Source organism: Indicator indicator, chromosome 22 (assembly GCF_027791375.1).
Source record: "Indicator indicator isolate 239-I01 chromosome 22, UM_Iind_1.1, whole genome shotgun sequence".
Classification (NCBI taxonomy): Eukaryota; Metazoa; Chordata; class Aves; order Piciformes; family Indicatoridae; genus Indicator; species Indicator indicator.
Genome location: NC_072031.1, coordinates 14,531,109 through 14,557,901, shown reverse-complemented (window position 1 = coordinate 14,557,901; position 26,793 = coordinate 14,531,109). Strand labels below are relative to the sequence as shown.

At 41.6% G+C, this 26,793-nt stretch overlaps 1 protein-coding gene across 2 annotated transcripts in view; it reads right to left on the bottom strand.

The window, feature by feature from the left end:
* The window catches only part of USP22 (ubiquitin specific peptidase 22), a 105,705-nt gene that overhangs the window by 7,494 nt on the left and 71,418 nt on the right, over nt 1–26,793 (bottom strand). For both annotated transcript variants that reach the window (XM_054390943.1, XM_054390944.1), the window contains 5 exons: nt 22,534–22,703; nt 15,701–15,848; nt 6,858–6,963; nt 3,839–3,997; nt 1,527–1,653 (listed from right to left, as the gene is read on the bottom strand). In XM_054390943.1, coding sequence (XP_054246918.1) covers nt 1,527–1,653; nt 3,839–3,997; nt 6,858–6,963; nt 15,701–15,848; nt 22,534–22,703 — 710 coding nt within the window. The remainder of the gene's footprint in view (nt 1–1,526; nt 1,654–3,838; nt 3,998–6,857; nt 6,964–15,700; nt 15,849–22,533; nt 22,704–26,793) is intronic.

The window sequence follows — 26,793 nt, the reverse complement described above, 5'->3', positions numbered from 1 at the left end:
GATGCAGCTGAAAAAATTCTGGTATATGGAGCTGAACATCTGAAGGCATGAGGGAATCAGAGGGAATTCTTTCCACCTCTAACACTTTTTTCCAGCAAAAAGCAAAACCAATCTTTTGTCACAAATACAGACCTTCCCACAGCATTCTGCTTTTGTGTCAGGACCTCCACGCTTCATTAACAACCTTCTCTACAAATCAGATTTTGAAAACAGATTTTAAATCCCTGCTATGCTGGATACAGAGTTGCTATGCAATTTACAACTCCAAACCACAATCATTTCCTGAATACAGTCTGTGACTTGCTCACTGACACTGGAGTTACACAAGATTGTTCAATGCTGGAAAATGTAACATACTGACCTAGCTTAGAGAGCTACTGGAAAATAAACCAGAAAAGCTCTGTCCAAGTTCCAGTGAAGTTCAGCATGTGCTCTGCCACGACAGCTACAAGATAAGGGTCTACTTCCAGCATTTTTGCAGGTGTGTTACCCAAGATCAAAGCCCAGAAACCACCTTAGAATTGAACAACTGAACAAAGTCTCTGGAGGAAAAGGCTGGAGTGTGTCCTTTCAATTCACCATTCCCCCATTGGGAAGAGAAGCCTTCATCCAGCCTTCATACCAGCCTTATCTGGACACAGCACACAAGCTGCCAGTTAAAAAAATCTGTTTCCAGTCACCATGGGCAGAGGCAAAATGTTGGTTTTCTTTATGTGGCTGATGTGACATTAGTATCATCCTCAGCTACAAAGTTTCTTGAAACACTGGTGATAACAGCTGAGGCCAGTGATCACCACTTGCAGCCTAGCAATGAGAAGACTTGGTCATTCTGTCCCAGGAGACACCTCAAGACCTTAGAGGTGTGCATCTGAGAAGCTCAAGCAGATCAAAGATGAGCTAAATTACTATAGTGGCTGCTTGTGGCATCACTCTTCAAGGACTCTTTGCCTCCTGACACAGAATGACCTCCATGTCCTGCAGCAGGTGTCTACTTTGCACCAGTCATACTCTCAGGCTTAAACTGTAGAGGAGGGTACCAACTATGACAGTGTGTCTCAGGACTTCATCTGAGAGAAACTGGACTGGAAATTCTGAAAACATCACAGCTGGGAAGATACAAGAAGCTTTCTCCATTGCAACTGGTAACTTTGTCTTGTTCCTTCAACACAGAGCTCCTCTGTGACCTTCTCCCAGGAGAAATGTTTAGAGTAAAAATTTAAACATGCAGGATGAGGAAGTGCTGCTGGAGATGGGTTTCTACACAGGCTCAGGGACTGGACCTGCCTTCCATTTTTATTTCTAGATTCTGATTAGTCAGGTTCCCACAGACATACTGCAAAGCTGCATTATAGATAATGTAATACTATCTTAATAGAAAATCTAGCTGGGCAGGCAAGCTGTTCTTTATATTACTTTATAGCAGAAAAGATTAGTCAGTGAAAGCCAGAAGACATGTCCAGGAATTTAGCTCATCCTCTCAGAGATAAATGCACATCCTCTGCTCTGTCTGCCCCCTCTGAACTTACTTTGAGATGAAAACAGGCCACAATGGGTAACTTCTTCATAGTGAGTTGTTTGGTAGATTCCTGGTAGCTATGGCAACCACTACATTTGATTTTGGCACTGCTTCCTAGATGTTCTGGCCTTGTAAACCTGAAAAAAATATTAAAAAGCAAAGGGATGCACAAACCCATCAGACAGATTTTCACACATGCTGAAAACACTTCTTTTACTTGTGGGTCACTGGCACTACAAGAGAGAGGTCATGGCTTTTAAGTGTCATTTTGAATAAACCCAAAACCTACAACCACATAAGGTGCTGTGGTTCAGATATCTACATCTGACATTCATCATTGCTCTACTTGGGAACACTGCACTAAAGTGCATCAGTGTCTGAGACAGAAGCTAAATGTTAGCTCATCTCCTGCAACAGGACAGCTAATTTCCACACAGAAGGCAAAGACCTTTCATTTTCAGACTCCAAATACTGATATGGGAGATCTGAAGCAGGATGACACAATTCCTGTGCTCAGCTGCATGCTATCTGCAGGACACTATTCTAGCTTGTAGCCCCCCAGGGCTAAGATCAAAGCTCTGAGATGGCAAGGGCTGTAAACACAAAGTTCTTTTCAAAATACAGACATCTTCCAAGAAAATCCAAGTGTTGACAACTAGAAAAATCTCTTTCAAAATTTTCAGACAGCACTGCTCAAGGGAGCTACAGGAAGAGACCATTACAGGACAGAGAACTGCGTAGAGAAAATACACAGCCTCTATGTTCTCACAACACACTACAGCAAAACATCTCTCACTTTGTCAGAAACTGTCAGCACAGAAAAGGCCATGAGGATGGACTGCTAAGCCTCCAGGTTTAAGGCTTCCACAGGGCAAATCTTCCTAGAGGCTGCTTTGAAACTAGGATTTTTAGACGAAATATTTTGAAATCACTGATTTTTACCTACATGCAGACACTAAGGACAGGAGGGCAACAGGGTATCAACTCAGCACTAACCCTACCTTGCCTGATTATGTGCATAACTAATGCAGCATTAAATGATAATCAACACCTCATGGTCTCTCCTAATTTAATTAACAAGATTTCCATTAGCTACCCTATGTAGCCTATTTCCTTTACCTCTCTATCCTCTGGTTTTGGGGTTTGATTTATTTATTTTTTTTCCTCTCTCAAATCTGTAAAAAAAAAAAAAAAAAAAAGGCTTATAAATGTGTAATTGTATTAAGAGTGCCTACAGCTTTCTGGGTTTTGTCATATTGCTGCTCAATTCCTTCCCTCTCCAAACCAACTTCAAGCTGCATGGCCACACTGGTTGACATGAAGTTACAAACCTATTTGCTAACTTCTGGGTAAAAACCTAGACATATCCTCTTTATCTGTTAAGAGTTCCACTTTCCAAAATCCATACTCTTTGAGGGTATCTTTGAAGCTGGATGTTTTGATGTTTTTCCTTTCCTATCATCCTCTCTCCCTGATTCTATTAATCTCCACATTAAAGAAAATCATCAAAACTTGACTGGTTTTGCCTCTTAATGCATTCCTGCATCAGCAGTTTCTCATTTGTACTAATTCCCTTGTTTTCTTAAAATATTGTCTTTAAAAAGTATCAAGAAGATTAGAAATCAGATGTCAGAGGTTATCAATTTTTAGTTCAGGAGGATTAGCTTTGCCCCAGGCTACAGGTTACCTCTTCCTCAGACAAATATCTTTGACAAATATCTGCATTTACCACAAGAGAACATTTTCAGATCTGCTAAAAGATTCAAGTTAACTGGGCATGAAGCCTCAACGTTCTCCCCAGTTACCTGTTTCTGGGATTCCTACATTTTCTGTTCACAATCATAATTTGGAAAGCTCCATTCCTTTCATTTTTAATGCTATCCTCACAACTAAGCCAGCAGTAGCTGACCCTCAGCTCGGCCTATAGAAAAATCAGATTCCTACTTGGTGTTACAATTCAGACAAATATTAAATGCTTTGTGAACTCTATGTGCTTGCTTAGCTGCCACAAACAACAACATGGAGGCAGACCCTAGTGGTTTCAATCACTGAAAACCACAGTGCCTGGCAGCAGCCAATGTAGAAACTGTTTTCTTTTTGTAACACATGGCAACTGGTTTTGATTGCTTATTGTTAGAGCTGCTGCTGCTCTGAGCCTTCTTTGCCTTCTCACTTTCTCTTGTGCAAAAAAAAGAAAAAAAAATCCTTAGAATAGGTATAGAACTGCTGCCTGGGGGTAATGCCCTGACAAAGCATGGCTTAACTCCCATTGTTCAGTGTCACCTGGAGAAGAGAATGAAGCCAAATTCTTTTCAGCCCTACCTTCTCAAGCAGTCTGTGAGAGTGGTGGTGCCTGACACATGGCTTTCCCCATTCACGACACTGCCATCGCTCCCCGGACTCAGCGGCCAGAACGGGGTGGAGGAGCCTGGCAAATCCAAACTGATGTCCCAGAAAGGATCTATCGTTGTGGAAACGCCACTGTGAAAGAGAAGGCAGTTTAACATGGGTTGATACGAAGCACAAGGAGCAGAGTCCTTGTTCTGGGCCCCTCAGTCCAGTTCTGGGCCCCTCAGTTTAGGAAAGATGTTGAATTGCTGGAGCATGTCCAGAGAAGGGCAACGAGGCTGGGGAGAGGCCTTGAGCACAGCCCTATGAGGAGAGGCTGAGGGAGCTGGGACTGTTTAGCCTGGAGAAGAGGAGGCTCAGGGGTGACCTCATTGCTGTCTACAACTACCTGAAGGGAGGTTGTAGCCAGGAGGGGGTTGGGCTCTTCTCCCAGGCAACCAGCACCAGAACAAGAGGACACAGTCTCAAGCTGTGCCAGGGGAGGTTTAGGCTGGAGGTGAGGAGAAAGTTCTTCACAGAGAGAGTGGTTGGCCATTGGAATGTGCTGCCCGGGAGGTGGTGGAGTCACCATCCCTGGAGGTGTTCAAGAGGGGATTGGACGTGGCACTTGGTGCCATGGTTTAGATAGGCATGAGGTTTAGGGTGACAGGTTGGACTCGATGATCTTTGAGGTCTCTTCCAACCTTACTGATTCTATGATTCTACGATTCTATGAGTCTCTCACTTCAAGGTGCACGTCAGACACTTGAAAGAGCTCTGGGATCTACATCACCTCTAGAGGGCACTCAGAGACGACAGAAACTGGAGTTGCTCCCAAGTGTTTTCCCACAACTGATTGTTTTGCTGCATATTTATAAGCCATATGTTTTAGGAAATGTGTGTGACGTATCAAATGCAAAATACAGGCATTAAATACATTCTCCCACTCACTGGAGCCCTGTGACTCAAAGTGAACAAGAAAGGTTACTACTTGGAGACAGAGGTAGAGGTCACACTACCGACCAGTATAAACCAGCTAACAGAGGCAGAGGTCACACTACTGACCAGTATAAACCAGCTAACAGAGGCAGAGGTCACACTACTGACCAGTATAAACCAGCTAACAGAAGTAGAGGTCATACTACTGACCAGTATAAACCAGCTAACAGAAGTAGAGGTCATACTACTGACCAGTATAAACCAGCCAACAGAGGCAGAGGTCACACTACTGACCAGTATAAACCAGCCAACAGAGGCAGAGGTCACACTACTGACCAGTATAAACCAGCTAACAGAGGCAGAGGTCACACTACTGACCAGTATAAACCAGCTAACAGAGGCAGAGGTCACACTACTGACCAGTATAAACCAGCTAACAGAGGCAGAGGTCACACTACTGACCAGTATAAACCAGCTAACAGAGGCAGAGGTCACACTACTGACCAGTATAAACCAGCTAACAGAGGCAGAGGTCACACTACTGACCAGTATAAACCAGCTAACAGAGGCAGAGGTCACACTACTGACCAGTATAAACCAGCTAACAGAGGCAGAGGTCACACTACTGACCAGTATAAACCAGCTAACAGAGGCAGAGGTCACACTACTGACCAGTATAAACCAGCTAACAGAGGCAGAGGTCACACTACTGACCAGTATAAACCAGTTAACAGCTATGATGATAGCTACATGCAACCCAACTAGCTTAGAAGCATCGTCCTCTGGTCAAGACATGGAAGATGCTGCTTAAAGCTACTTCGATACAAGAGAGTCAAATCCATTTGCTATCCAGAAGTCCACTGAGTTAAGCTTTGCAGTTCATGCTGACATCTCCTACAGCATTTGGAATTTGAGAGGCCAAAGAATAATTGCATCAAGCAGTGTCATATGGTCTTGATCAGACAAGAGCTGGACTACAGGAATAGCTTCTCAAAATTTGAACTTCTATTGACTCCAATCTTTTCTTCCAGCACTCACAGTTTTAAGAGAACCCCAGAATTCCAGGAGTCTAAGATCCTAGTTTGGAAACTTCTCTCCACCTACTGTTTGAGTCCTCTGAAACTGTCTCTCTCACTCTCCAGTCTAATGTAGCCCACAATATTCTGCCTTTTCCCCAACTTCTTTTGAGCAGAAGTTGTCAATTTCCAAAAGAAAACCTTTGATGAATTTTCATCAATGTTATTCCTGTGTCATAACACATCAAGCTTTTCATTGTCTTACAAAAATTCTGTGGCTCTACCAGACAAAGAGCAAAATTTCATAGGTTTTCCTTGCAGTAAACCTTCTGCAAATCTCTCCAGGAGACTGAGCATAAAAGCAGAGTCAAAGAGGCAGAGCACAAGTCCATCTGCAGGACAGCAGGTGGAGTTAGAAAGAAAGAAAACAAAAACTCTGACTTCTGCACTATGGCAACACCAAACATCTTGAAAGAGAAGTGAGCTTGCTCCAGCACAGAGTAGAACAAGTACCTTTTTCTTTTTTTCCATGTAAAACATTCACTTGCTGGTACCTGAGATAACTCCATCAGTTATCAGCCTCTCTGCAACCTCTCCTGAGGAACAGGAGGCTCCCAACTGAAGGAAAATACAGTTGTGTATCCCAAGTTTCTTCAAATGCAGTGGCAGCTACATATATTCACAGAAGCTTGGAAGAGACCTTTAAGACCATCAAGTCCAACCATTAATCCAGCACTGCTAGACCACTATACTTTCAAACCCAAAGGGATCTTGGAAGTCTTTTTCTTATAAACTTGAACAAGAACAACCTTTCCCAGACTCATTTATGCCCACAAACCTCTGGTACCTTCCAGGAAGCTTTTTTTATATGACTTCATAGACAAGGGTTAACTGGTAACTGATTGCATTTAGCTGATGCTGTATTTAAGCTGTTCTCATCTTACTGGAATTCTGCTGCTATTTTATTGGTATTCAGAAAATAAAATACTCAGTGCACTTGCACTGGAGGGTGTACAGATTCAAATCACAGAATAGAATCAAAAAAAGAAGTTACTTACTGGCAGACTTGACAGGTAACATCAGACTGCAGTCCACCTGTGAAGATTTGGTCTATGATGCAGTTACAGTGGTTGGGGTTGTTGGCCTTCTTCCCATTATCATCACCTGGAGGAATGCAAACACAGGCTCAGAAGTCAAAAATCCTCCAAGGGAACAGTGGCTTGTCTTGGGCTGTGTCTCCAGTAACTCGTTGTAATGCAAACTTATAAACATTCTGCTAATTCACACAGACCATACAGAACATGCTGTGCATTGAAGAAAAAACAAGGAAACAAGAACTCCTAGAAGGATATAAAAGATAATCAGGAGGTGACTAACTGCAGTTAACTCATGCAGAGATGAAGCTTTAAGTCCTATCAGCTCTTAGCCAAACCCTTTTTCAGGGTACAGCCCTGTCTCCCTTTATGAAGATTTGCTTTGTACTGTCTAGTGTAAAGATCAGTTCCTAAGATGAAGGAGTTGCCAAGGTGGTTCATAAAAATGAGTATTTATTCCACTCAAGAATGTCAGCATCCAGCACCTGTATCTGAACTAATGACCAGCTCTTGACACCACTGCAGGACTAGTTTCTGCTTAGGCAGAGTATTCCATAGCACATTCTTTTCCTAAATGAAGAGAGAGGAGAAAGATCAGCAAATGCTACTTTTTAATTCTGTCTCTGTCAACCTCTGAGCACAGATTGAGGGGAGGTTTGCTAAGACCCATGAACCTCCAGCCTGCTGCCTGCATCCTGCCTGTTCCAACATCGTGTCCATTCTGTTCAAGTTTTCACCAGTGAGAAAATGAAAGATGTCCTTATCTGAAGTGGGAAGATAAATGCTCTGTCCTGGTCCAGCTTCAGAGACAAAGTGATCCTCTAAGTTCCCAAGGGGCACAATGAACACATACCTATCTTCTAGGCATTATAAACTGCCATTGCAGGTCTCAGGAGCACAGCAATTCATTTTTATGATTTGAGTGCTGAGATTAGGCCAATTCAGCTTTCTTAGACTAACCCAAGCATTAAATAACCAAAAAATTTCTTGGCACAGTCCTCAGCTTTGAAGCATGCTCCCTCCATTCCCCATAAGTGACCTAGCAGGGACACATTTTTCCTTTCATTTCCAAGGCTCTGCTGCTTATTTTCCTTGGGTAGGAGAGATGCAGTTGGGTTTGCTTTGTAAACAGAGCTCCACAAACTATTTCATAGCACAGCTCATTATTTTGTAAAGAACATCTTAAGATGCCTCTCAGCCTCCTACAACAGAAACTGCTACAGCAGAATGAAGTTTTGCCAAGGTTCCTGGATTCTTTTAACTTTTTGGGAAGCATTAAATTTCTGCAACACCAAGATGTTGACTCCTCAAATCACAGCCATTACTCGAAACCAACTAATCTCTAGTCAAATATGTAAATAAAACCCAAAAAGCAACAATAACAAAAAACACCAAAAACCCCACAAAACTCAACCCCAAACCTGATGTAGTTAAAAGCACAGGCCAAAACCCCAACACTTTTCTTTGGTCTAAGGAGCTCTAGCTGGAATCTTGTACCAGGAAGAAATAGGAAATTTTTCTTTTGCCAATGAACCTTCAGAAGTCTGTTGAAAAATGATATAAAGTGACAAAGGTTCCACCTGAAACTAAGTGTGGAAAGACAGACATAGGTGACACCTACTAAGCTGCAATGGGCCACTTCAGTTAATTAGATGTGAAATGCCTCAGCAAAGCTCTCACTCAGCTTTTGTTGGACTGTCAAGAAGAGCACATTGTTGCCTTAAAATGGCTCTTGCACAAAATGCTCTAAAATTAGATTTCAAATGTACAAGGATCAAGCTGGAGGTTATCAGAACCTGTCTGGAGCACTTCTTGATGGGAATTTCAGCTAAATCTTACTGAATTTAAGATCTTCCTAAGGTCTCCCTTATGCTAAGCTAATGAAGAGAGCATGCAGCATGGAAGACTGTACAAGACACTTTTCACCTTCAGACAAAGACCACTTCTAAGCCTTAAAGCCTGCATGTCGATCTTCAAAACAGAATGGAACAGGTTTGGGCCTTGTTTTTAGAACTGCACTTTTCAATTTTAAAGTAAAAAACCCCAAACAGGCAACTGCTACACCCTTCTAATCCCACCATTTGAAACATCATCTCCCTCTGTTTTCTTTTGAAGGGTCAGAAACAGAGAAACTGTGTCTAAGTGATTTTCCCTGCACCACAGGTAAGGTCCCCCTTGGCCACCTCTACCAGCCAGCCACTTCTGCCTAGGGAGAGAAGCAACATTCACTCCCTTTGCAATTACACAAATCAATTAGGATCAGTGACAAGAGGGTCTCAAAAGAATAGCCTGGGAGCTTGTTCCCAGCAAAACAGAAGGGCATTACCCACTCAATGTTCTTTCCCATGACATTTGGCTGGAAAGAAGGGGGGGCAGTGGGTAAGAGTAAGATTACCACCTACTCACAGTTGTCAATATGTAACAGATGCTAAGAGGAGGTATATTATGCAGCTGAGAACTAGAAGCTGCTAAATTGTTGTGCTCAAGTTAAGGTTCCCTTCAACATTTCTGTCTCACAAAACAGGGTTTAGTTTCATATATTTTTCATTTTAAAGCTGACCATAAATCCTACCAGCAGCTTGTTGTAAGAGACTGGTCAGCACAAGACCACATCTAAACTTGAGAACACATTTGCTACCTCATAGACCTGATACAAACACTAATGGTGAGAATGGCAAAAAGTTGAGTTTAAATGTTTGGATACAAATTAAATGCAACTCTTTAAAAACAGAAGACACTAACGAATCTGTGCAATAACTAAGCACATTAACTTGTGTTCACATGTAGAATCATACAGTGGTTTGGGTTGGAAGGGACCTCCAAAGGTCATCTAGTCCAACACCCTTGCAGTCAGCAGGAGGATCCTCCACTAGATCAGGCTGCTCAGAGCCATTGAGCCTGACCTTGAAAATCTCCAGGGATGGGGCCTCAACTACCTCCCTGGGCAACCTGTTCCAGTGTTCCATCACCCTCATGGTAAACAACATGTTCCTAACATCCAATTTCCTCCTCTTTAACTTCAAACCATTGCCCCTCATCCTATCTCACTGCAGGCCTTTAGAAACAGTCCCTCTGCAGCCTTCTTGTAGCCCCTTCAGGAAGGCTGCTATTAGGTTTCCCTGGAGCCTTCTCCAGGCTGAACAACCTCAGTTCCCTCAGCCTGTCCTTGCAGCAGAGGTGTTCCAGCCCCCTGACCATTTTTGTAGCTGTCCTCTGGATCTACTCCATCAGGTCCCACACATCATTCCTCTGCTGAAGGCTCCAGAGCTGGACACAGCACTGCAGGTGAGGTCTCACCAGAGCAGAGGAGCAGGATCCCTTCTCTCCATCTGCAGGCCACATTGCTTTTGATGCAGCCCCAGATGCCACTGGCCTCCTGTGCTGCAAGCACACACTTACATGGGCATTTAATGTACTACCAAAGGTAAATCACACACCAACTGTAAGGACAGCTGTAGATTACTTTTTAACATCACTTTTGGTTAGGAAATAAATTAGTTTCACCTCCCACTTCCATTAAGTATTTTTTAACGAGTAAAAGGAATTTAAAAATTGGCAGATTTTCAAAGGGGCAATTATCAAAAGTCCTTCATGTTGACTCTCTCCTGCTTTAATTTGATCCCCATGTTCTTTTATTCCTGAGAAAGAAGTGTACACAAATGTATTTGGATCACAGCAGATGACATGTTTCACAAGCATATGCTTTATCACTTGCTATGAATATCATGCAGAATTCTCAGAGCAGGGTAGTGTTCCGTTCTGTTCCCAGATCTCAGCACAGCATTTTTTCTCTGCCATCACCAAGGCTTCAAATTTGCTTTGTAGCAGTCCTTGTTAAATGTGAACACATAATGCTTCATGGAAACCAAACAAAACAAGGAATAACCAGCTTTAAAGTATTCCTCTTTGTTAGGCAGCTGAGTAACACTGATTGAATGAAGTCAGGGATAGAAATACAGGATTACTTCCCATTTTTTTGTCTTGCCTTTTGAACCTCTGTGTACAAATGACCATCTCTGTCACTCTGCTGCTTGATTGTCGTGCCTTTGGCAATAAAGAACCCCCCACAGCCTGGGCTGAACATCAACTGGTCGATTGCAGTCTTGCTCCACACAAGAAAATAACAACTCTTGTTCAGGTTTTTCCCAGTTCAAATACAGCTAACAAGGTGTTTGGATGATTGGAATCTCACTGTCGTAAGAGTCTCCAGAATTAGAACTTTGAATTTCTTTCAGAGCACTGATAATTTAAGATGTGTCTGTTGTGGCAAGTAAAAGCTGACTTCATGCTTTAAAGACTGGGGAAAAACTCCCATTATTTACATTCCTCTAACAAATGAGGAGACCTGGAACTCCTGAAGAACCCCACATGAACAGTGGGGTATACTTTGGGTATGTATTGGCTTTGTTCTTCAGAGAAGAGCCTAAGAACATAAGCAAGATGCAACAGCTCAAAGGCTGATCACCTTCAGCATCTTCTATAATCCAAACATTCAGAGACCAAGAATCAAAGCTGCCATGCATTTTAAAGCTCAAAGTCAAAACATGAGTCCTGGTGACTGGTTAGGCTTTAATGCAAAGTAGGTGGCCATTAGCTACACAGCAAGGCTGGGTTTGTAGCACTGCTCTGCTGAAGAAGGTGGTATCTGGTGTAGAAGCAAGCTGTGAATCTCATCTGGAAAGCTTTTGAGGTGAAGAGGACCACAAATACCAATATACAATGACACTGCAGAACTCTGAGCAGTCTAACACAGACCAGAATAGCACAAAATGCAAATACAACTTTATAGTAGTGATGGTGGAAAACAAACTCAGATTCAAGGAAGCTCTTGCTTTCTTGGAGTATGCATTTAAGGACAGACCTTGTACATGCAGACATGGAAGACAGGCTGAGGAAGCTGGGATTGTTCAAGCCTGGAGAAGAGAAGGCTCTGAGGAGACTAATAGCAGTCTGCCAGTACCTGAAGGGGGCCTAAAAGAAGGCTGCAGAGGGACTACATCCACAGGTCTGTAGGGATCAGACCTGGGGCAATGGTTTAGAATTAGAGAAAAGGAGATTTACATTGGATGTTAGGGACAAGTTCTGCACCATGAGGGTGGTGAAGCACTGGAACAGGTTGCCCAGGGAGGTAGTTGAGGCCCCACCCATGAAGCTATTCAAGGTCAGGCTGGCCAAGGCTGTGAGCAACCTGATCTGGTAGAGGATGTCCCTGTGGACTGCAGGGGGGTCGGACTAGAAGATCTTCAGAGGTCACTTCCAACCCAAATATTTCTCTGATTCTCTGTTTTGGGAGAATAGCAGACAAAGAGTAACAAATAGCTCAAGCTTTTTTTATTCCCCTCCACCAAAATGCTACTTTTAGTTCATCTTTCTTCAGCTTTTGGAAGGGAAAACAAAAACCCCTCCAATTCAAACAACTGCTTGGGCCAGCTCAGACATGCATCTCAGAGCAGTTAATTTTATGCTTTGTAGGATGCAGTATTACAAAGGTTATCTTTAAATGTGCAGCAAAATTATTTATTTTTCCTAATTTAGGTAATGACAGACAGCAATAATGACCCTTCAGAGCCTTCTCTGACTTGCATTAAGCCACTTCCTAGAAAGCTGAGTAAATGGAATGGAAAGGGATAAATAACCAGTGCCAGCCAAAGAAATATCACTGGGTATTTATAGTTATTAGCATAAAGAACACTTTGATTTCTGTTGACCCTGAAGACTTTGTGACACATGAATAGTGTCCAAAAGATGAATAGTGTCCAAAGAGCTTTTGGGACAAAATTTTCCTTGTGACTATATTTTACTTCACTGTGTGTTAATTGCAGAACTTGATTACTACTGACTTGAAGCTTTAAAAGCATTTTTGAATCAGTTACATAAATATTTAGTATCAGCTCTTAGGACATTCTCACTGTTAGTAAGACAATTTTTACACATCTGTACTTCATGTGTGTGTGTCTGTGTGCATCCCTAAGTATCTAAGTGGGAAAACTCTCTCATTACATAACAAACTAGCTCATTTCAAAAGTGCTTTACCTTTACCATACTTGAAATTCTCGTTCAGATGAACTGGTTTGGTTCCCACACAACTGCTCAACCACTTCTTTTCAATTACCTTGATGTGGCCTGGATTATTTATCTTAGTTTATTAAAAGTTCATTTCTTCAGAAACAAGAAATTTGAATCCCTGGATGCACAGATGTAAAGGACCTAGCACTGATGCCTTACTTATGCCCATGCAAGTAGATCAAACTTATTTGATATCCATTAAATGACTGATTTTCAGTCCTTGAATGTAAGTGGTACCTTTACCATAACCCAAAAAAAGCTCAGTACTAAAGAGGGAGGTGATTCTCCCCCTCTGCTCCACTCTGGTGAGACCCACTTGGAGTACTGCATGCAATTCTGGATCCCCTATTACAAGAAAGATCTGGAGGTGCTGGGGAAGATGTCCAGAGAAGAGCCACCAGGATGAGCAGAAGGCTGGAGCTGCTCTGCTATGGAGACAGACTGAAAGAGTTGGGGCTGTTCAGCCTGGAGAAGAGAAGGCTCTGAGGTGACCTTATTGCAGCCTTCCAGTATCTGAAGGGGGCTACAAAAAAGCTGGGGAGGGACTTTTTAGGATGTCAGGTAGGTAGGGACAGGACTGGAGGGAATGGAGCAAAACTGGAAATGGGTAGATTCAGATTGGATGTTAGGAAGAAATTCTTCCCCATGAGGGTGGTGAGACACTGGAACAGGTTGCCCAGGGAGGTGGTGGAAGCCTCATCCCTGGAGGTTTTTAAAGCCAGGCTGGATGTGGCTGTGAGAAACCTCATCTAGTGTGAGGTGTCCCTGCCCATGGCAGAGGGTTGGAACTGGATGATCCTTGAGGTCCTTTCCAACCCTGGTGATTCTATGATTCAGAACCCCCTAATTCAATTCAAATTGGCCAAAACTATTATGAAATTATATTCAACCAGTACTAAAAGAATTCACACACATGCACCTGCCCTTCCCAAAGAATGTCTAATGATTTTTTCAGTGTTAGGGACAGATGACAGCTTCATTTTCATTCAGGCCAGAGAGGCCAAAAAGAACCAGGAGCAAAGAAACTGTTAAGAATGCTTCATTTTGGTGGTAACTGCAGAATCAGATGGATCCTTCATTTAAAACCAAACCACACTTTAAAAAGAAGTCTTTTCAGATTTTTAGTTTGAAGAGTGCAAGGATCCTTCTTGCTACAAGCTTTTCTTGAAAACTCTGAGAAGAAAATCCTCCTCCTTGACGAATGAGGTGGGAAGTACAGAAACAATAAAAACATGAGTTTACCTCAAAGATGATGAAAAAGCTTCAAGGCTCTTTAGATCTGTGGTTCAGAGGTTTTACAGGAACTGTGAGAGATTTCTGTTTGCAAGTGAGTTGATTCAGTGTTAAGAAGTGAGAGGTCAGTATTTGGATAGCCTCTTCCTTACAGTTCTCTTCAATGCTAGTTTCTCATTAAGCTTATTGAATTTCAGCTAGTGATTGTCAAATGACATAATTACAAAAGAACTGTTCTCTCTACTCCTGTCCTTAGAAGCACTCTTTTTGGAGAAGACTCTCTTGGAGGACACCTATTATGAGTCTCAACAAGCACACCTGCTACAATCTCAAAGATGAAAGCAAGATTCCAAAACATTTCGAAGAAGCAGTAGCAGCCTTCCCTTTGACAGTCCTCTGGTAAGCCAAAAAACTAACCTCTAAGCACCTTTTCTGAGAGCACTACATGAAAGTTGAGTGCTTTGAAAGCTTATTTTTAGTGACTAAAGTGACTATGGTTTGTTTGTTTCACTAGTATGAACCATTACAATTTCTCCCTTACAAGAACAGTAAACCTCTCTGTGCTTAACCAACTGCAGCTACACCAAACATTGGCAGACTGGGGAAATTTCAGTTCAGTTACTAACATCAAATACATAACTTGATATGATACTACCAAATCAGTTCAAGACTTAGGTACTTCATTCTCCAAAAGCAGGCTCCTGAATATTTTTACTGTATTGTACAATTATGTATTTTTATATACAGACTAATGAAGACACCACAACCAAATACCACTTGCTTCTTATTCACGTTTCTGTGAGCAATTGGACATCATAAATACAGTAGAATAATGTTTAAGCAGAACAGCCACAGCCTCCCCTATGTTATTTTCATCAGTCCCATGACACACTGAGTAAGAGTTCTAACTACCTCAAGTATAAATAGAATTAAAATGGCAATTTAAAAGAAAAGATAGTGACTCACAACCAGTAAGAGAACATGATGGTAATTCAAATGATGTACAGGCTTGTCTGCTTCTGACTCTAGGTAACTGTCAACAGTGGCAATCACAGAATGACAAGGAGTAGGAAGTGACCTCTGAAGATCATCTAGTCCGCTCCCCTGCCAGAGCAGATTCATCCAGAGCAGGTTGCACAGGATAGTGTCCACTTGGGTCTTGAATGATTCCAGAGATGGAGACTCCTCTCTAAGCAGCCTGTTCCAAGTGCTCCGTCACCCTCAAAGTGAGAAAGTTCCTCCTTACGTTTAGATGGAACTTTCTGTTTGTGCCCAAGTATTTATAGTTTACTTATCAGGTTGTTATTAGTGTTTACCTAATGTTATTGCTTAACATAACAGTTTACTTATTTATTTACACATCTTTTTTTCTTTGAGCCTACCAGTTTTAAAGCAATTTGCTAAGACTGCTGTACTGGAAGACACTTCACTCGATTTAAGAAGAGATTGTTCTACCTCCTTTTTGATCCAATATTCCTTGTTGATTGAAGAGTCAGTACAAGCCTTACCTTTGCAGTGTCTGTGTAGCACATCTAATGCAGCAATGAGGAACTCGTGTGCATCTTGTTGCTCGTACCCTGCTAAATGCCGTGCGTGAGTCCATACCAGGTGCAATAACCTATATGGAATGTGAGGAGATCGGTGCCCAGAGTAAAACTGCTCAAAGCAAAGAAAAGGACATGACTGTTAACAAGTTACACAGCCTCAGTGCATTTAATTATTTAAAAAAAAAAATTAAATGAGTGCAATTAGTCAGATTTAAACCATTTCATTCTAATAGCCTTAATAACAACATACACAGATAGCCTTTTGTCACTGACTGCTGAAGTCATGTCAGAACTGAGCACCTCAGTTTTCTCCCTTGAAAGTCCTTCATTTTTAGTGATGGATTAGCCTAACATAAAAGAAGTGGAGGCCAAACAACACTTGAGCAGCCCTTACTGATTCCACTGGCTTCTATTAAGCTAGTCAGTGGGGGTGGAAATGCCTTCATTTGCAAGAGATCAGTAACTACATTCACAAATTACATGCCTCCTAAAATGAAAGCAAACACTGAAGATGAGAATATTAGATGCCAGCTGTCAGCCAGCCCCAGAACCAAGCCATGGTAAGTCTCTGTATGTGCACAGTTCTGGCTTGTGGAAAAATTTACAAGCAGGATAGCAGCCTCATGCTTCAGCATTGACCATTCACTGTAGAGCTGTAACAGCACAAGGCTTTGGAAACAACTTTGTTCAGCACAGCCACTTGCAGAGCTGAAGGTACCACTTCATTTACCTCTCCCCAAAGTCTGCTGCCCATTACTGCTCCTGCAGGGTGTCACTGCCCAGAGATATGGTCCTGGACCAGCTCCTGCATCTGCTTCTTAATCTGCTTCAGTCAGAATGTGATGAGGTGGCTACAGCAGTGACTGAAATTACCTCAGCTGATTTTGCCAGAAGCATGTTAGAGTGCACAGGCAAATTATTCCATCAAGAAAAGCATGATGTGAAACCCCACTGCTGAGTGGTGACACAGCTGAGGAGGTACAGCAGCACAGAAGGGGAGGACAGGCAAATGCTGACAGAAATACACAAGTCTTGATTGTTTGTTTGGTTTTAATAAAAAACCCAGCCAGGTCCCACCTTAAAAATAAACAAACAAGAACTAAGGGTCTGCATTTCCCTGGGTGGAGGTTCAGCTCTTTCCTTCACCCTCTTTCTATCCAATTGCTACTGCTGCAACTCTTCTACTTTCTTCTTCCTGAGCCCTCACTTGGGCTCTGCCAATTCTGGCATCCAGAATCTGAAAGCCAGCAGTCCATTCCTGAGCTAGCTGACTGCTGGGTATGTTCAAGAACCCCTGGCACAGTGATAGCAGTTCCAAAACCAAGCAGTGATGCTTGTGGTGGCCCTGCAGGGAGCCAGGCCCAGAAAAGTTAATTCACTTGGCCTTCAGGTTGCATTTAACAAAGCAACATTTTATTTTTAAGAAGTGAAAATTTCAAAGTCATTTTACTTTTTCCCTAACCTTTGGAAAAGTTATTTGCCAGTAAAGGGTGCCTGCAACACCACAATTACATTTTGCCAAGATGGGAGATGGTTAATTTTCAGTTACTCTTCCCAAACAGGGGACAGTATGTAGCAAATACACAGCACAAAAATAGGATTTCAAACCCCAGCAGTATATAATTTCTCACTCTCATTGGGAAGCAGATTCTCCCTGCCCAGTCTCCAAGCACTTTATATCAGTGCAAGCACAGGCACTGTGCTACAAACCTGCCAAGATAAAACATACTGTAGGACAGGTAGGCAAAAGGTTGCACAATCACCTCAAGCCCTCAAATTTTGGGGGTTTCTAAATGGTTTTAATATATTTCCTTGCAAAGGAATTTGTTTATTGCAAGCTCTGAATGACAACAACAACAAAAAATAAACCTCTGCAGCCAAACACCACAAGATGCTTCCATAAATAAACAGATCAATAGTTAACTCTGATGCCAACAAGAATGACACCAGGGGACTGGAGCAGTCGTAGGGTAATTGAAATCTGCTGACGCAGCTGCTGCTCAACATAATTCAGGGAACTGCAGCAATAAAACTTCTCTCTTCTGTCACTCCTTACAATTAGTCCCAGAGCTCTCTCTGGTCATTTTAACCAACAGCACTCTCTGTAATTACTCCACTGCAGACACTAGATCTGCCAGCAGATTTTACATTCTCTAGTGCTTCATTAGGATTAGGAAAAATCTAACAAGAAGCTTTATCAAATTATTAGCTATTATCACACAGAAATGAGAAACATCCCTAGTAAGAATGTGGTGAATATACATGGGGAGGTGGGAGGGGGGAACTTTGCTATTCTAATAAAACAAAAATGAAACAACAGAAATCTGAGCACATTCAACAGCAGTATTTTAACTGGAAGGTATAATCCATCCCATCTCTGTCATTTCCTTGCTGCTGGGAAGTACAACCTATCAGAGCTGTTCCAGCTCACAGAAAGCAAAAAAAACAAAAAAAAAAAAACAAACCCCAAACCTCCATATAAAGTCTTATTCAATTACACAAACCTGTTCATTAAATCACATGAAATAGAAATACCAGTGTGTTTACAAATCTCTTTTAAAACACTCCAATGGCATGATTTTTCCCAAACATAATTTAAATAGATTGTCCTTTAAATTTGTTTTCAGTTCTGCAGCATCAGTTTGTTTATATTGAACAGAATTAAGTTTAAGTGATTTGAAAATGTTTGGTAATGCCACTGTTTAATTGCTGGTCCAGGAAAAAATAAAAACCAAAGCAGGATTCAAAGCCTTTGTTTTTACAACCCAAGAAAAAGTAATTTTTTATTTTTGCACTTAAAACACTTGCTCTTGGATTCTAAAAGAAAGAAGCTGTAAGGGATTTAAAGGCTTCTAGGCTTTCTATTTTGCATTGTTGCCAAAAAGATACAGATGCAGCCAGCTTTTAAAGTCCAAAACAAAACCAAGACCCTCACCACCACACACTTCTGACCTTCCTTCTCTCCTCCTTCCACCAAAAGCACACACCCCCACATTTTCCCAACTATGTGAACAGAGACATCTGATCTACCCTGCAAATGATCAATTAAATGGCCTCCCAGCTCTATAATCAAGAATTTATAGGCATAAGTCCCGTGTCAGCCTCCAGTCCATTTTGAGAAGCTAAAAGCTCCCTGTAGAAATTCATTCTCAATTTGGATTTTAAATGACTTTACAGGTGCTAAAGGAATGGGTAACACATGTGCTGAGCAGGATAAAAGAACACCTATTGGAGAGCTCCCAACAAAGAGCAATGCTTCAAGAAGTCATTTTGCTTGAGTGTACTTCCTAAGTTCTACACTTAAAAGATTTTACTGTTGGCACAAACTTTTCCATGACAAACTGCAAGACCTCTCCCTATGTAAAGAGCCTTAATTAATTTTCCTCCCATGTACCTTTGTTGTAGCTTACTCTACACAAGGCATTTCAGCAGTATACCACCCTAACATATCAAAGCCATAAATCATCATCATCATATTTTTCCTTTTTCTCCTCACTTCTCAACTCTCCCCATAGTTGTGCTGTGCACTTTGATAGGTTCATGAGGATGAGTAATGATGGGAATAAAGAAGGCTTTGGTCTTTAAATCCAAGTGGATGCATGGCACTCTTCTCTATTCCCAGGTATTCTTGCTACTCCAGTCACAGAATAGAGAGATAGAGATCTGCTAATCCTGCACCCTGAATGGATATTCTGTGTGGGATTTAGATAAACACTTGAGGGTGTGGACCATCTTGAAATTCACTTTCATGGTGAAGCAAAACTGAAACACAAATACCAGTAGGTAAAAAGTAGTGCACAAACCTTATCAGCCAAAAGGCTCAATGAACAGATTTTTGTGTGTTCTATCTTACCTCCATCCAGTTCCACTACTATATGTTATGCTCAAATCCTTTGCATTCCTTTTCCTATGCAGTGTAATTCATGCCATGATTCTATTGAAAACTAGGTTTTAAGTAGCACAAATGAGAATGTTGAGGCAGACAGATACTTTTTAAAACAAACAAAGATTTTTTTTTTGCATACTTGTAAGAAAAACTGCAAGGGAAAAAACCCTCAACTCTGAGAATTATCTGATACTCATGACTCAACACCAACCTACTTCAAAGGTGGAAGAACTTTGTTGTTTCCTATTTACCAATGAGAAATCACACAAACTATATAATGAAATGATCTTAACAACAAAGTACAAGTGTCTTCTATTTAAGGAGCAAAGCTTGCTTCTTTATGTACAGTAAATTTCATTTAATGTTCAAAACAGTCTCTTTTTCTCCTGGAGACTTCTTACAGGCAGGCTTTCACCAGATTCCCTGGCATTCCATTTGTCCAAGATCACACCTCCAGAAAAGAAGGGTGGAGGGGAGATGAATTTAACCCTTGCCCTGATCGTTTGTCACTGGGTAAGATGCCTTGGGATAACTGCATCAGGTAATCCCAGAGGGGAGCACTGCCTAAGAACAAGCCAGAACCTGAATCAAAGGTTCCTCAATAATTCAATTACCAAAGAACCCTCAGCTACAGCACTGAGACCTCCACTGGTTAGATTTCCCTCATTCAGACCTTGTCTCCACAATGACAGCATGGGAATCTTCCTAAAGTTGGGACATGAAAGATACCCAGCCTGCTCCAAAAAACACAAGATTTTGGGTTTAATTCTGAGTGTGGAGAAACTGAAACTCACTGGGAAGCAGAATTTTACAATGAGTGCTGACAGAGCTATAAACATAACTTGGTATTTACTGCCTGTAAGCTAAAATAGACTGAGCTGGTTACAGACATTACAGTTTTGTTTGTGGAGGACTAACTCAAGTTTTACTTCAAGGTGGTTGAGTCACTTTTTGTTGTCCTCCCACAGCAGAGAGCTGAAGCATTTCAATGGGAAATAAGGACAGAGATCACTGTACTCCTATGTTCACAGGCTGATCTCACGGATATGGCTCTTCCCTCGCTCATATACCCTCATGCTGCAGAATGTTCACTCTGGCAAGGCATGAATGTTGATTGGGGAAAATGAAGGCTTTTGAGATTCCCAAAGTTTTGGGTGAAATTAAACTTGATTCCAAACTAACGTGAATGCTGCATTTAAATAAACCCCATTTCAGACAACAACCTTTTATGGGCTAGTACCTGGTCTAGCAAAAAGCATCCCAAGCCACCAACAGGGCTCCACATACAAAAATAGAAACAAAGATCAGTCTTGATCTTTCCTCCAGCCCCTCAATCTGTAACGTAAGACCCATTGCCTCTTTCCCAAAGGATTTTTTTAACATGCATATGTGTAAACAGAATGTGGTGATACTCATCAGAATAAGCCCACACCACAATCTGATAAAAGAGTATCAAGATTATAATAGTACCTGTATTTTAAAATATACAAATAGGTTTCTCTAGTAAGAAAGTCCAGAAACTGCTGTTTCTATACCAGGACTGATTAATTTTTATCTAGGCACAGTGGTATTTTCCTATTTAACTGCACATCTGGTTTCAGTAATTCCACAGCTGCTCCCTATTGCTATGCCTGCCTTTTGTTTTCACCTCCTTTCCTGACAGACTCAGGAATAACTGAAAAATGAATTAAAAAACAAGAACTGTAACATTCAACTAATGACTGATAAGCACCATGAAAGATTGGAAATTCAGGTGAGCACCGAGTGTGAGCAGAAAACAACTCTGCACTGGGAATGGTTACAGGAGACTTTTATCTTCTATATACATTTAACTCACCTGCAACGACCAGAAAGAATAATCTCTGGTGGAAAAGGCACAGAAGTAAAACCAAATTGAAAATCAGAAGATAAAGCTATTTTAGGTTGGTCTTCCCTGACAGCACACACACAGAAGATGTGCTCTGCGTATAGACATCTCCAGCTGTCTTAAATGCTCCGTGACAGCATGTGCTAGAGCTTTGGGTTGGTCGGCTTTGATTGGGACTTGGTGTTTTGGTTTTTCTTTACTTACCAAGAAAGCAGATTTATCACTGAGGGAAACGCACAGTCTTTGTTTTTGAAGACTCATCTTAAAACTAGAAGAAGCCCAAGCCTTAGCCATAGTCCTTACGTTACAGATGTGGAACTAAGTTAATAGAGCTCTTTGACTTTACTAAGGAATTAAGTTATTAAGGAAAAGATTGTGCCTGTCTCAGAGCACAGACTAAACCTACAGAGAAAGGCACACTGCAGAGCCAGACACCTGAGTAAGAAGGAGGAAGAAGAGCAGGTCATACATGGAAGGTATAAACTGTTCCAACACATTCACTTTTCCGTTTCCTCCTGGTCCTTAATGGGTTCCCACATAAGGAATGAGAGAGTGAAGATACTTCTTGTTAGAAAGCACTGAATCAAGATCTTTAAAATCTTTACGTAGACCTACATAACCCAGTGCCTTAGAGACAAGACTACACGCTCCTGCATTATTCTCACTCCCATTATCACCCAAAGAGCCTGTGACATATTTTCCAGTTACAACTTACACCTTTAATTAAAGCACATGTTCAGCTTTAAGACTAAAGTCTTACAGATCAGTCTCAGAAGAGCAGGCAGCACTGTAATTATTTCCAGCATCAGCTTTGCCTAAACAAGGGTGACTTTAAGAACAGGCCAGTAGTTTCCTTTCCAGCAGCTGGATTTTTTACAGCAGGGTCTCACTCAGTCTTTACCGCTCTGTTTTGCCACACCTTGAGGGGAAATGTAATTTGCATCCCCTTTATGTTTGCAAATTGAACACAATCCTTTCTGGGGTAAGAAACACAGCCAGCAGGTGTGGAAAGGCAATGCCACTGGGGCAAGCATCACTCACCTCCTGAAAAAGCGTAGACATTTCACAGACCAGACATGAGCTGGGGCTTTGCATTTCACATTTGTGCCTGTCGGAGAGGAAGAAATCTCGCAGCAGTGGAGTGTGGGTAAGTGCCTGGACAATACAGTTCATAAAACATGTGTTCCCAAGATTGATTAGCCCTCGTAGACCTATAAAGACAGAAGGGGGAGGGGATGCATAAGCATTATCGAGTTAAAAACCGGAAGATTTGCATTTTTATTTAGTTTTCACAATGTTGCCACAGATTTACTGTATATGCACAGCTCCAAGTACAGTTTTATATTGTTTTAGGTGGGCTATTGGTTTTGATGTACTCCAGTCATGCTTCTTGAACTACACCAGGATTTCTGGTTTTGAATTCTCAGAAAAAAAAAGAAAGCTCAGAAGTACACCACCACCAATAGCATTATTTTGCAACGGCTGTTTTTGCCAGACACCACCAAAACATGCCCCCTCCCCAGGATGATACCAAAGTGCAGTGTCAACCACAGCAAAACCAGCACATTTAAAGAAATCAATAAAGAAGTGTTCAGAAATTTCAAGTTTCCCTCATGCAGGTCATGAAGCCAGAACAAGGTTTTTTTACTGTTATAATGTAATGACCATCTCTCTAAGACAGACAGTAAAAAGCCCAGCCCTGACAAAAAGTCAGGCTGTGACATCCAGTGCAGACCTGGCATATCCTTTTCCTTTTTTTGTATGAACCCCAAGATCCAAACAAAACAACCTTAAAAGAGAAACTCTGAACAATACTGGTTCCACACTCATTTTAAGCTACGTTAAACATTCATCTACAACATACATCCAAAAATTCAACTTGGCATAAGAGGATTCATCACACCTTAAATCAAACGTTCAGTAATGCCCACAGACGATTTCTTGTGCTTGGAAACCAAGATGCTTAAAGGAAAGCTCTTTTGTTGCACAACAGGAGAGAGGTTAGGAGTGGGGAAAGCTTTTCAGTCATTTGCAAAGTCTAAGCGAAAAGAAAAACATGCTCAAAATCCTTCAGTACTCTTCCATCACGTCAACATAATCTCACCATACAGAAGTGCTAAAGGAGAAGTGCATCAGGTGGACCAGAATGCTTATCTTTCATCAAAAACTTACTTTGGAACAAGATAAAATGCACTGCTAGACACAACTCTGATATTAATCTCAAATTAACATAGTCCCTTTTGCAATGTAAATTTGATTGCTACACAAAAGAAGGAAAAAAATGGGTTACTTGACAGAAAATGAAGACTTTCCTTTCCTTGCTGTTCTGAGGTTAAAAAAAGGGTATCAGCTGGCAACGCTGTGGTAATTAAAACTGATGCAGTTCCCTTGCAGTACACCAGATAGTGCTCAAAGGGCTCTTTAGCATCTTTCAGCAGGAGGAGGTGTGGCCCAGTTGCTATGTTACCAGGGAGAAACGGCACTACATCAGCTTGAACTGCATACAGAGCTCTAGGCCATGGACACACAACCCTCCAACATTATTTTTTCCTGTACCTACATTCAACACCATCCTCCTTCCAACAGCTTCCTGTTGCTTCTGTTCACTCACAGTCCAGGACAAAGTTTCTCATTATATTATGGTAACTTCTACCTGGGCAGAAAGCTTTCTGAGATTATTTGCTTTATTTTCATGCTGGCAGGCAACGATGGAAATGCTCAGTAGCAAAGTGTTAAACAATTAATTTGTTGTAGCAGCTTGAAATATGGTGTGATGCTTCACCTTGGTACACAATCCTGCTTCAGGCCCAATTCTACACATAGTGTCACAACAGAAAGGTGTTCTTGCTGTGCAGGTGAAAAAAGGTTTGGTCATTCTCTCTTGTCTGCCTCTCTCCTGAATTTCCCATGTCAAACTTACTGGTTTTATTTAAATGACAGACTGTGCAAACAGAAGGCTGAAGGTTTCCTGGATATGCCTGTGCTGCACCAGGGTATTCTGAGAAGCAGTCCCTATTTCTCTGTGGAAAACTTGGCTCCTCTGGTTAGCACCAGAATTCCAAGTCAGCCTGCAGAGTGCAGAGAAGACTAGTACAAAACCAGTCACGAATCTAGAGACTCACCCTGCAACTTTTCTTTCCAGTACCTAATTGAGCAATCACAAAGCAAACACATAAAGGCAGCTTTTGGGAATCATTTATTAAGCATCATTTATTACATGCCTGTGGCTGGACCTTCTTTCTTTCCCTGTGACCACAAGAATCAAATCTTCCTCAAAGTTGCCACCAGAAGACTAGTTAGAGGTAGTCAGAAGGCTCTCTGGGTTTATTCTGCTTGCTTGGTCTTTTGGTGTCAGGTGTTGGTGAGTATAAATGGAGTGCTTCATGCACTACGGCTTGACGTGAATGAACCCAGACAAAGCAACCTGCAAAACAGACAAGGCTGAAATGTGAATACTCCATGTGAATACTCCAAACCCTAATAAAAGTCAGAAAATGGAGTGTAGCAAAACATGAGAACTTACTTGGCTGAAAAGGGAAACACATAAAGGAGCATACATCAGTCTTATCCTTGAGGGAGCAATGACTGCAGCTGCTACGCTGCCTCTTAGGCTGATATTCGAAAAGCAGCAGGTATGATGCACTGAACTACAGCTAAGGTACTGCCTAATCTTGGAAACATCAATATTTGATGTATGTAACCTGAAGACTTGATAGAAATCAGCACAACAACACATTCTCTTGTGCTTAACTTTTTTTTTTGGGGGGGCAGGAAGAGGGGATGGGGAATGTGGGATGGAAGTTTTGTTGGAAAGAAAAAAACGAAAAGCCTGGAGAGCATTTCTGAGTAATAAAATACTAAGAATGTAAAAACTTGCCTGCCACACCCATTCCCTCCCCATTAAAGCTTGGAGATATTTAACTGGAGTAGTCAGCACTACAAGATGTGGGTCATAAATAAACCAACCCCCAGCTCTGCTGGTCCACTTTTGCTAGCATCAGCAGTTATCTCCACTAGCATCTAATCAGTGGGCAGTATTTGTACAGAGGAGTGGGCTAAGGACTACCAACAAGGCCTACTACCAGCAACAAAGCTGTGGTGCTTTGCAGACTTTTGCTCATTTCAGAAACAGTTCATAAAAACCAGAACTAAAGATAACAGCATGAAGCAGAGCAGGAGTAAGCAGTGAGATAATACATTCTATACACAGATGTGTGCTTTTGTGCTAAATGTAGTTAGGAGAAAAGCACTGTTCTGCTTCTGATGTAAAGATTGGAATACACTGATACTGCTGACATTGTTGTGTACTGCATCATTATAAAAAAAGGAAAACGTCCTTTAATCCTCATGCATGGTGTACAATCACTGTTCTCATTCTGGCACAAGCTGGACAGGCAGAGTGTTAAGTAAAGCAGCAACAAATCTCCTTCTGCTATGCCCTGAGGATAGGCAAACCTATCTGGGAAATACTTTCTGTATTTAGTTTTAAAAACTGCATTCTAGACTGCTAGCTTACCTTTGTCAGCTTTGGTTCTTCAATCTTCTTCCAGTAACAGGTTCTGTTTTTTCAAGTGCTCAGAGTAATGGATCTGCAATACTCGGCAACAACTCTTGCTGTGATGCAGAGAGATCTAGAACACTGGTTCTGCAAGTCCACCCACACAGGTGAGATGAAAAAACCAAAGCAAGATAAGGAAATTCCACTTCTCTGTGAAATGCAACTGTACAGCTTATTAAAGGTGGGGAAAAGGGGAAATGAAAGGACCACACATGAATATAAATACAGAAAAAACAACTAGGTGCCTAATCTTGCTCTCCTGGAAGCAGTTCTGTTTGCCTCTAAACCCAGGCTTCATGCTGGGATGGGAAAGGCAGGAGACAAACCAGTCTGAACACATATTACCACACAGAAACCTGGGATTTATTTGAATGAAGGTTCTGGAAGCAAGAACATAGGTCACTACATAATGCAACTCTGTGAGGCAATCAGGAAACCATTCAAATGCACTAAAGCACAGCCAGCTTGAGATCATTCTTACATTAAACACAGGCTGGCAACACCTAAAGAGATGTTTTTGGTCCCCTGCCCCCAACACTCCCAGTTTCCCATCTAGTGTTGATGTTTCCCCTGAAGCTCCATCAGACGGCATCAGAAGTCAGTGTGAGCTGAGGAAGCACACACTGAAATATTTAAAGAGAGTTCACCACAACCTGTGGAAACAAATAGCATGGCAAGGAAGGTTTCTAGAACAGTTTTGGATTTCCATCCTGTGTTCATGCCACAAGAACTGCAGCATCTTT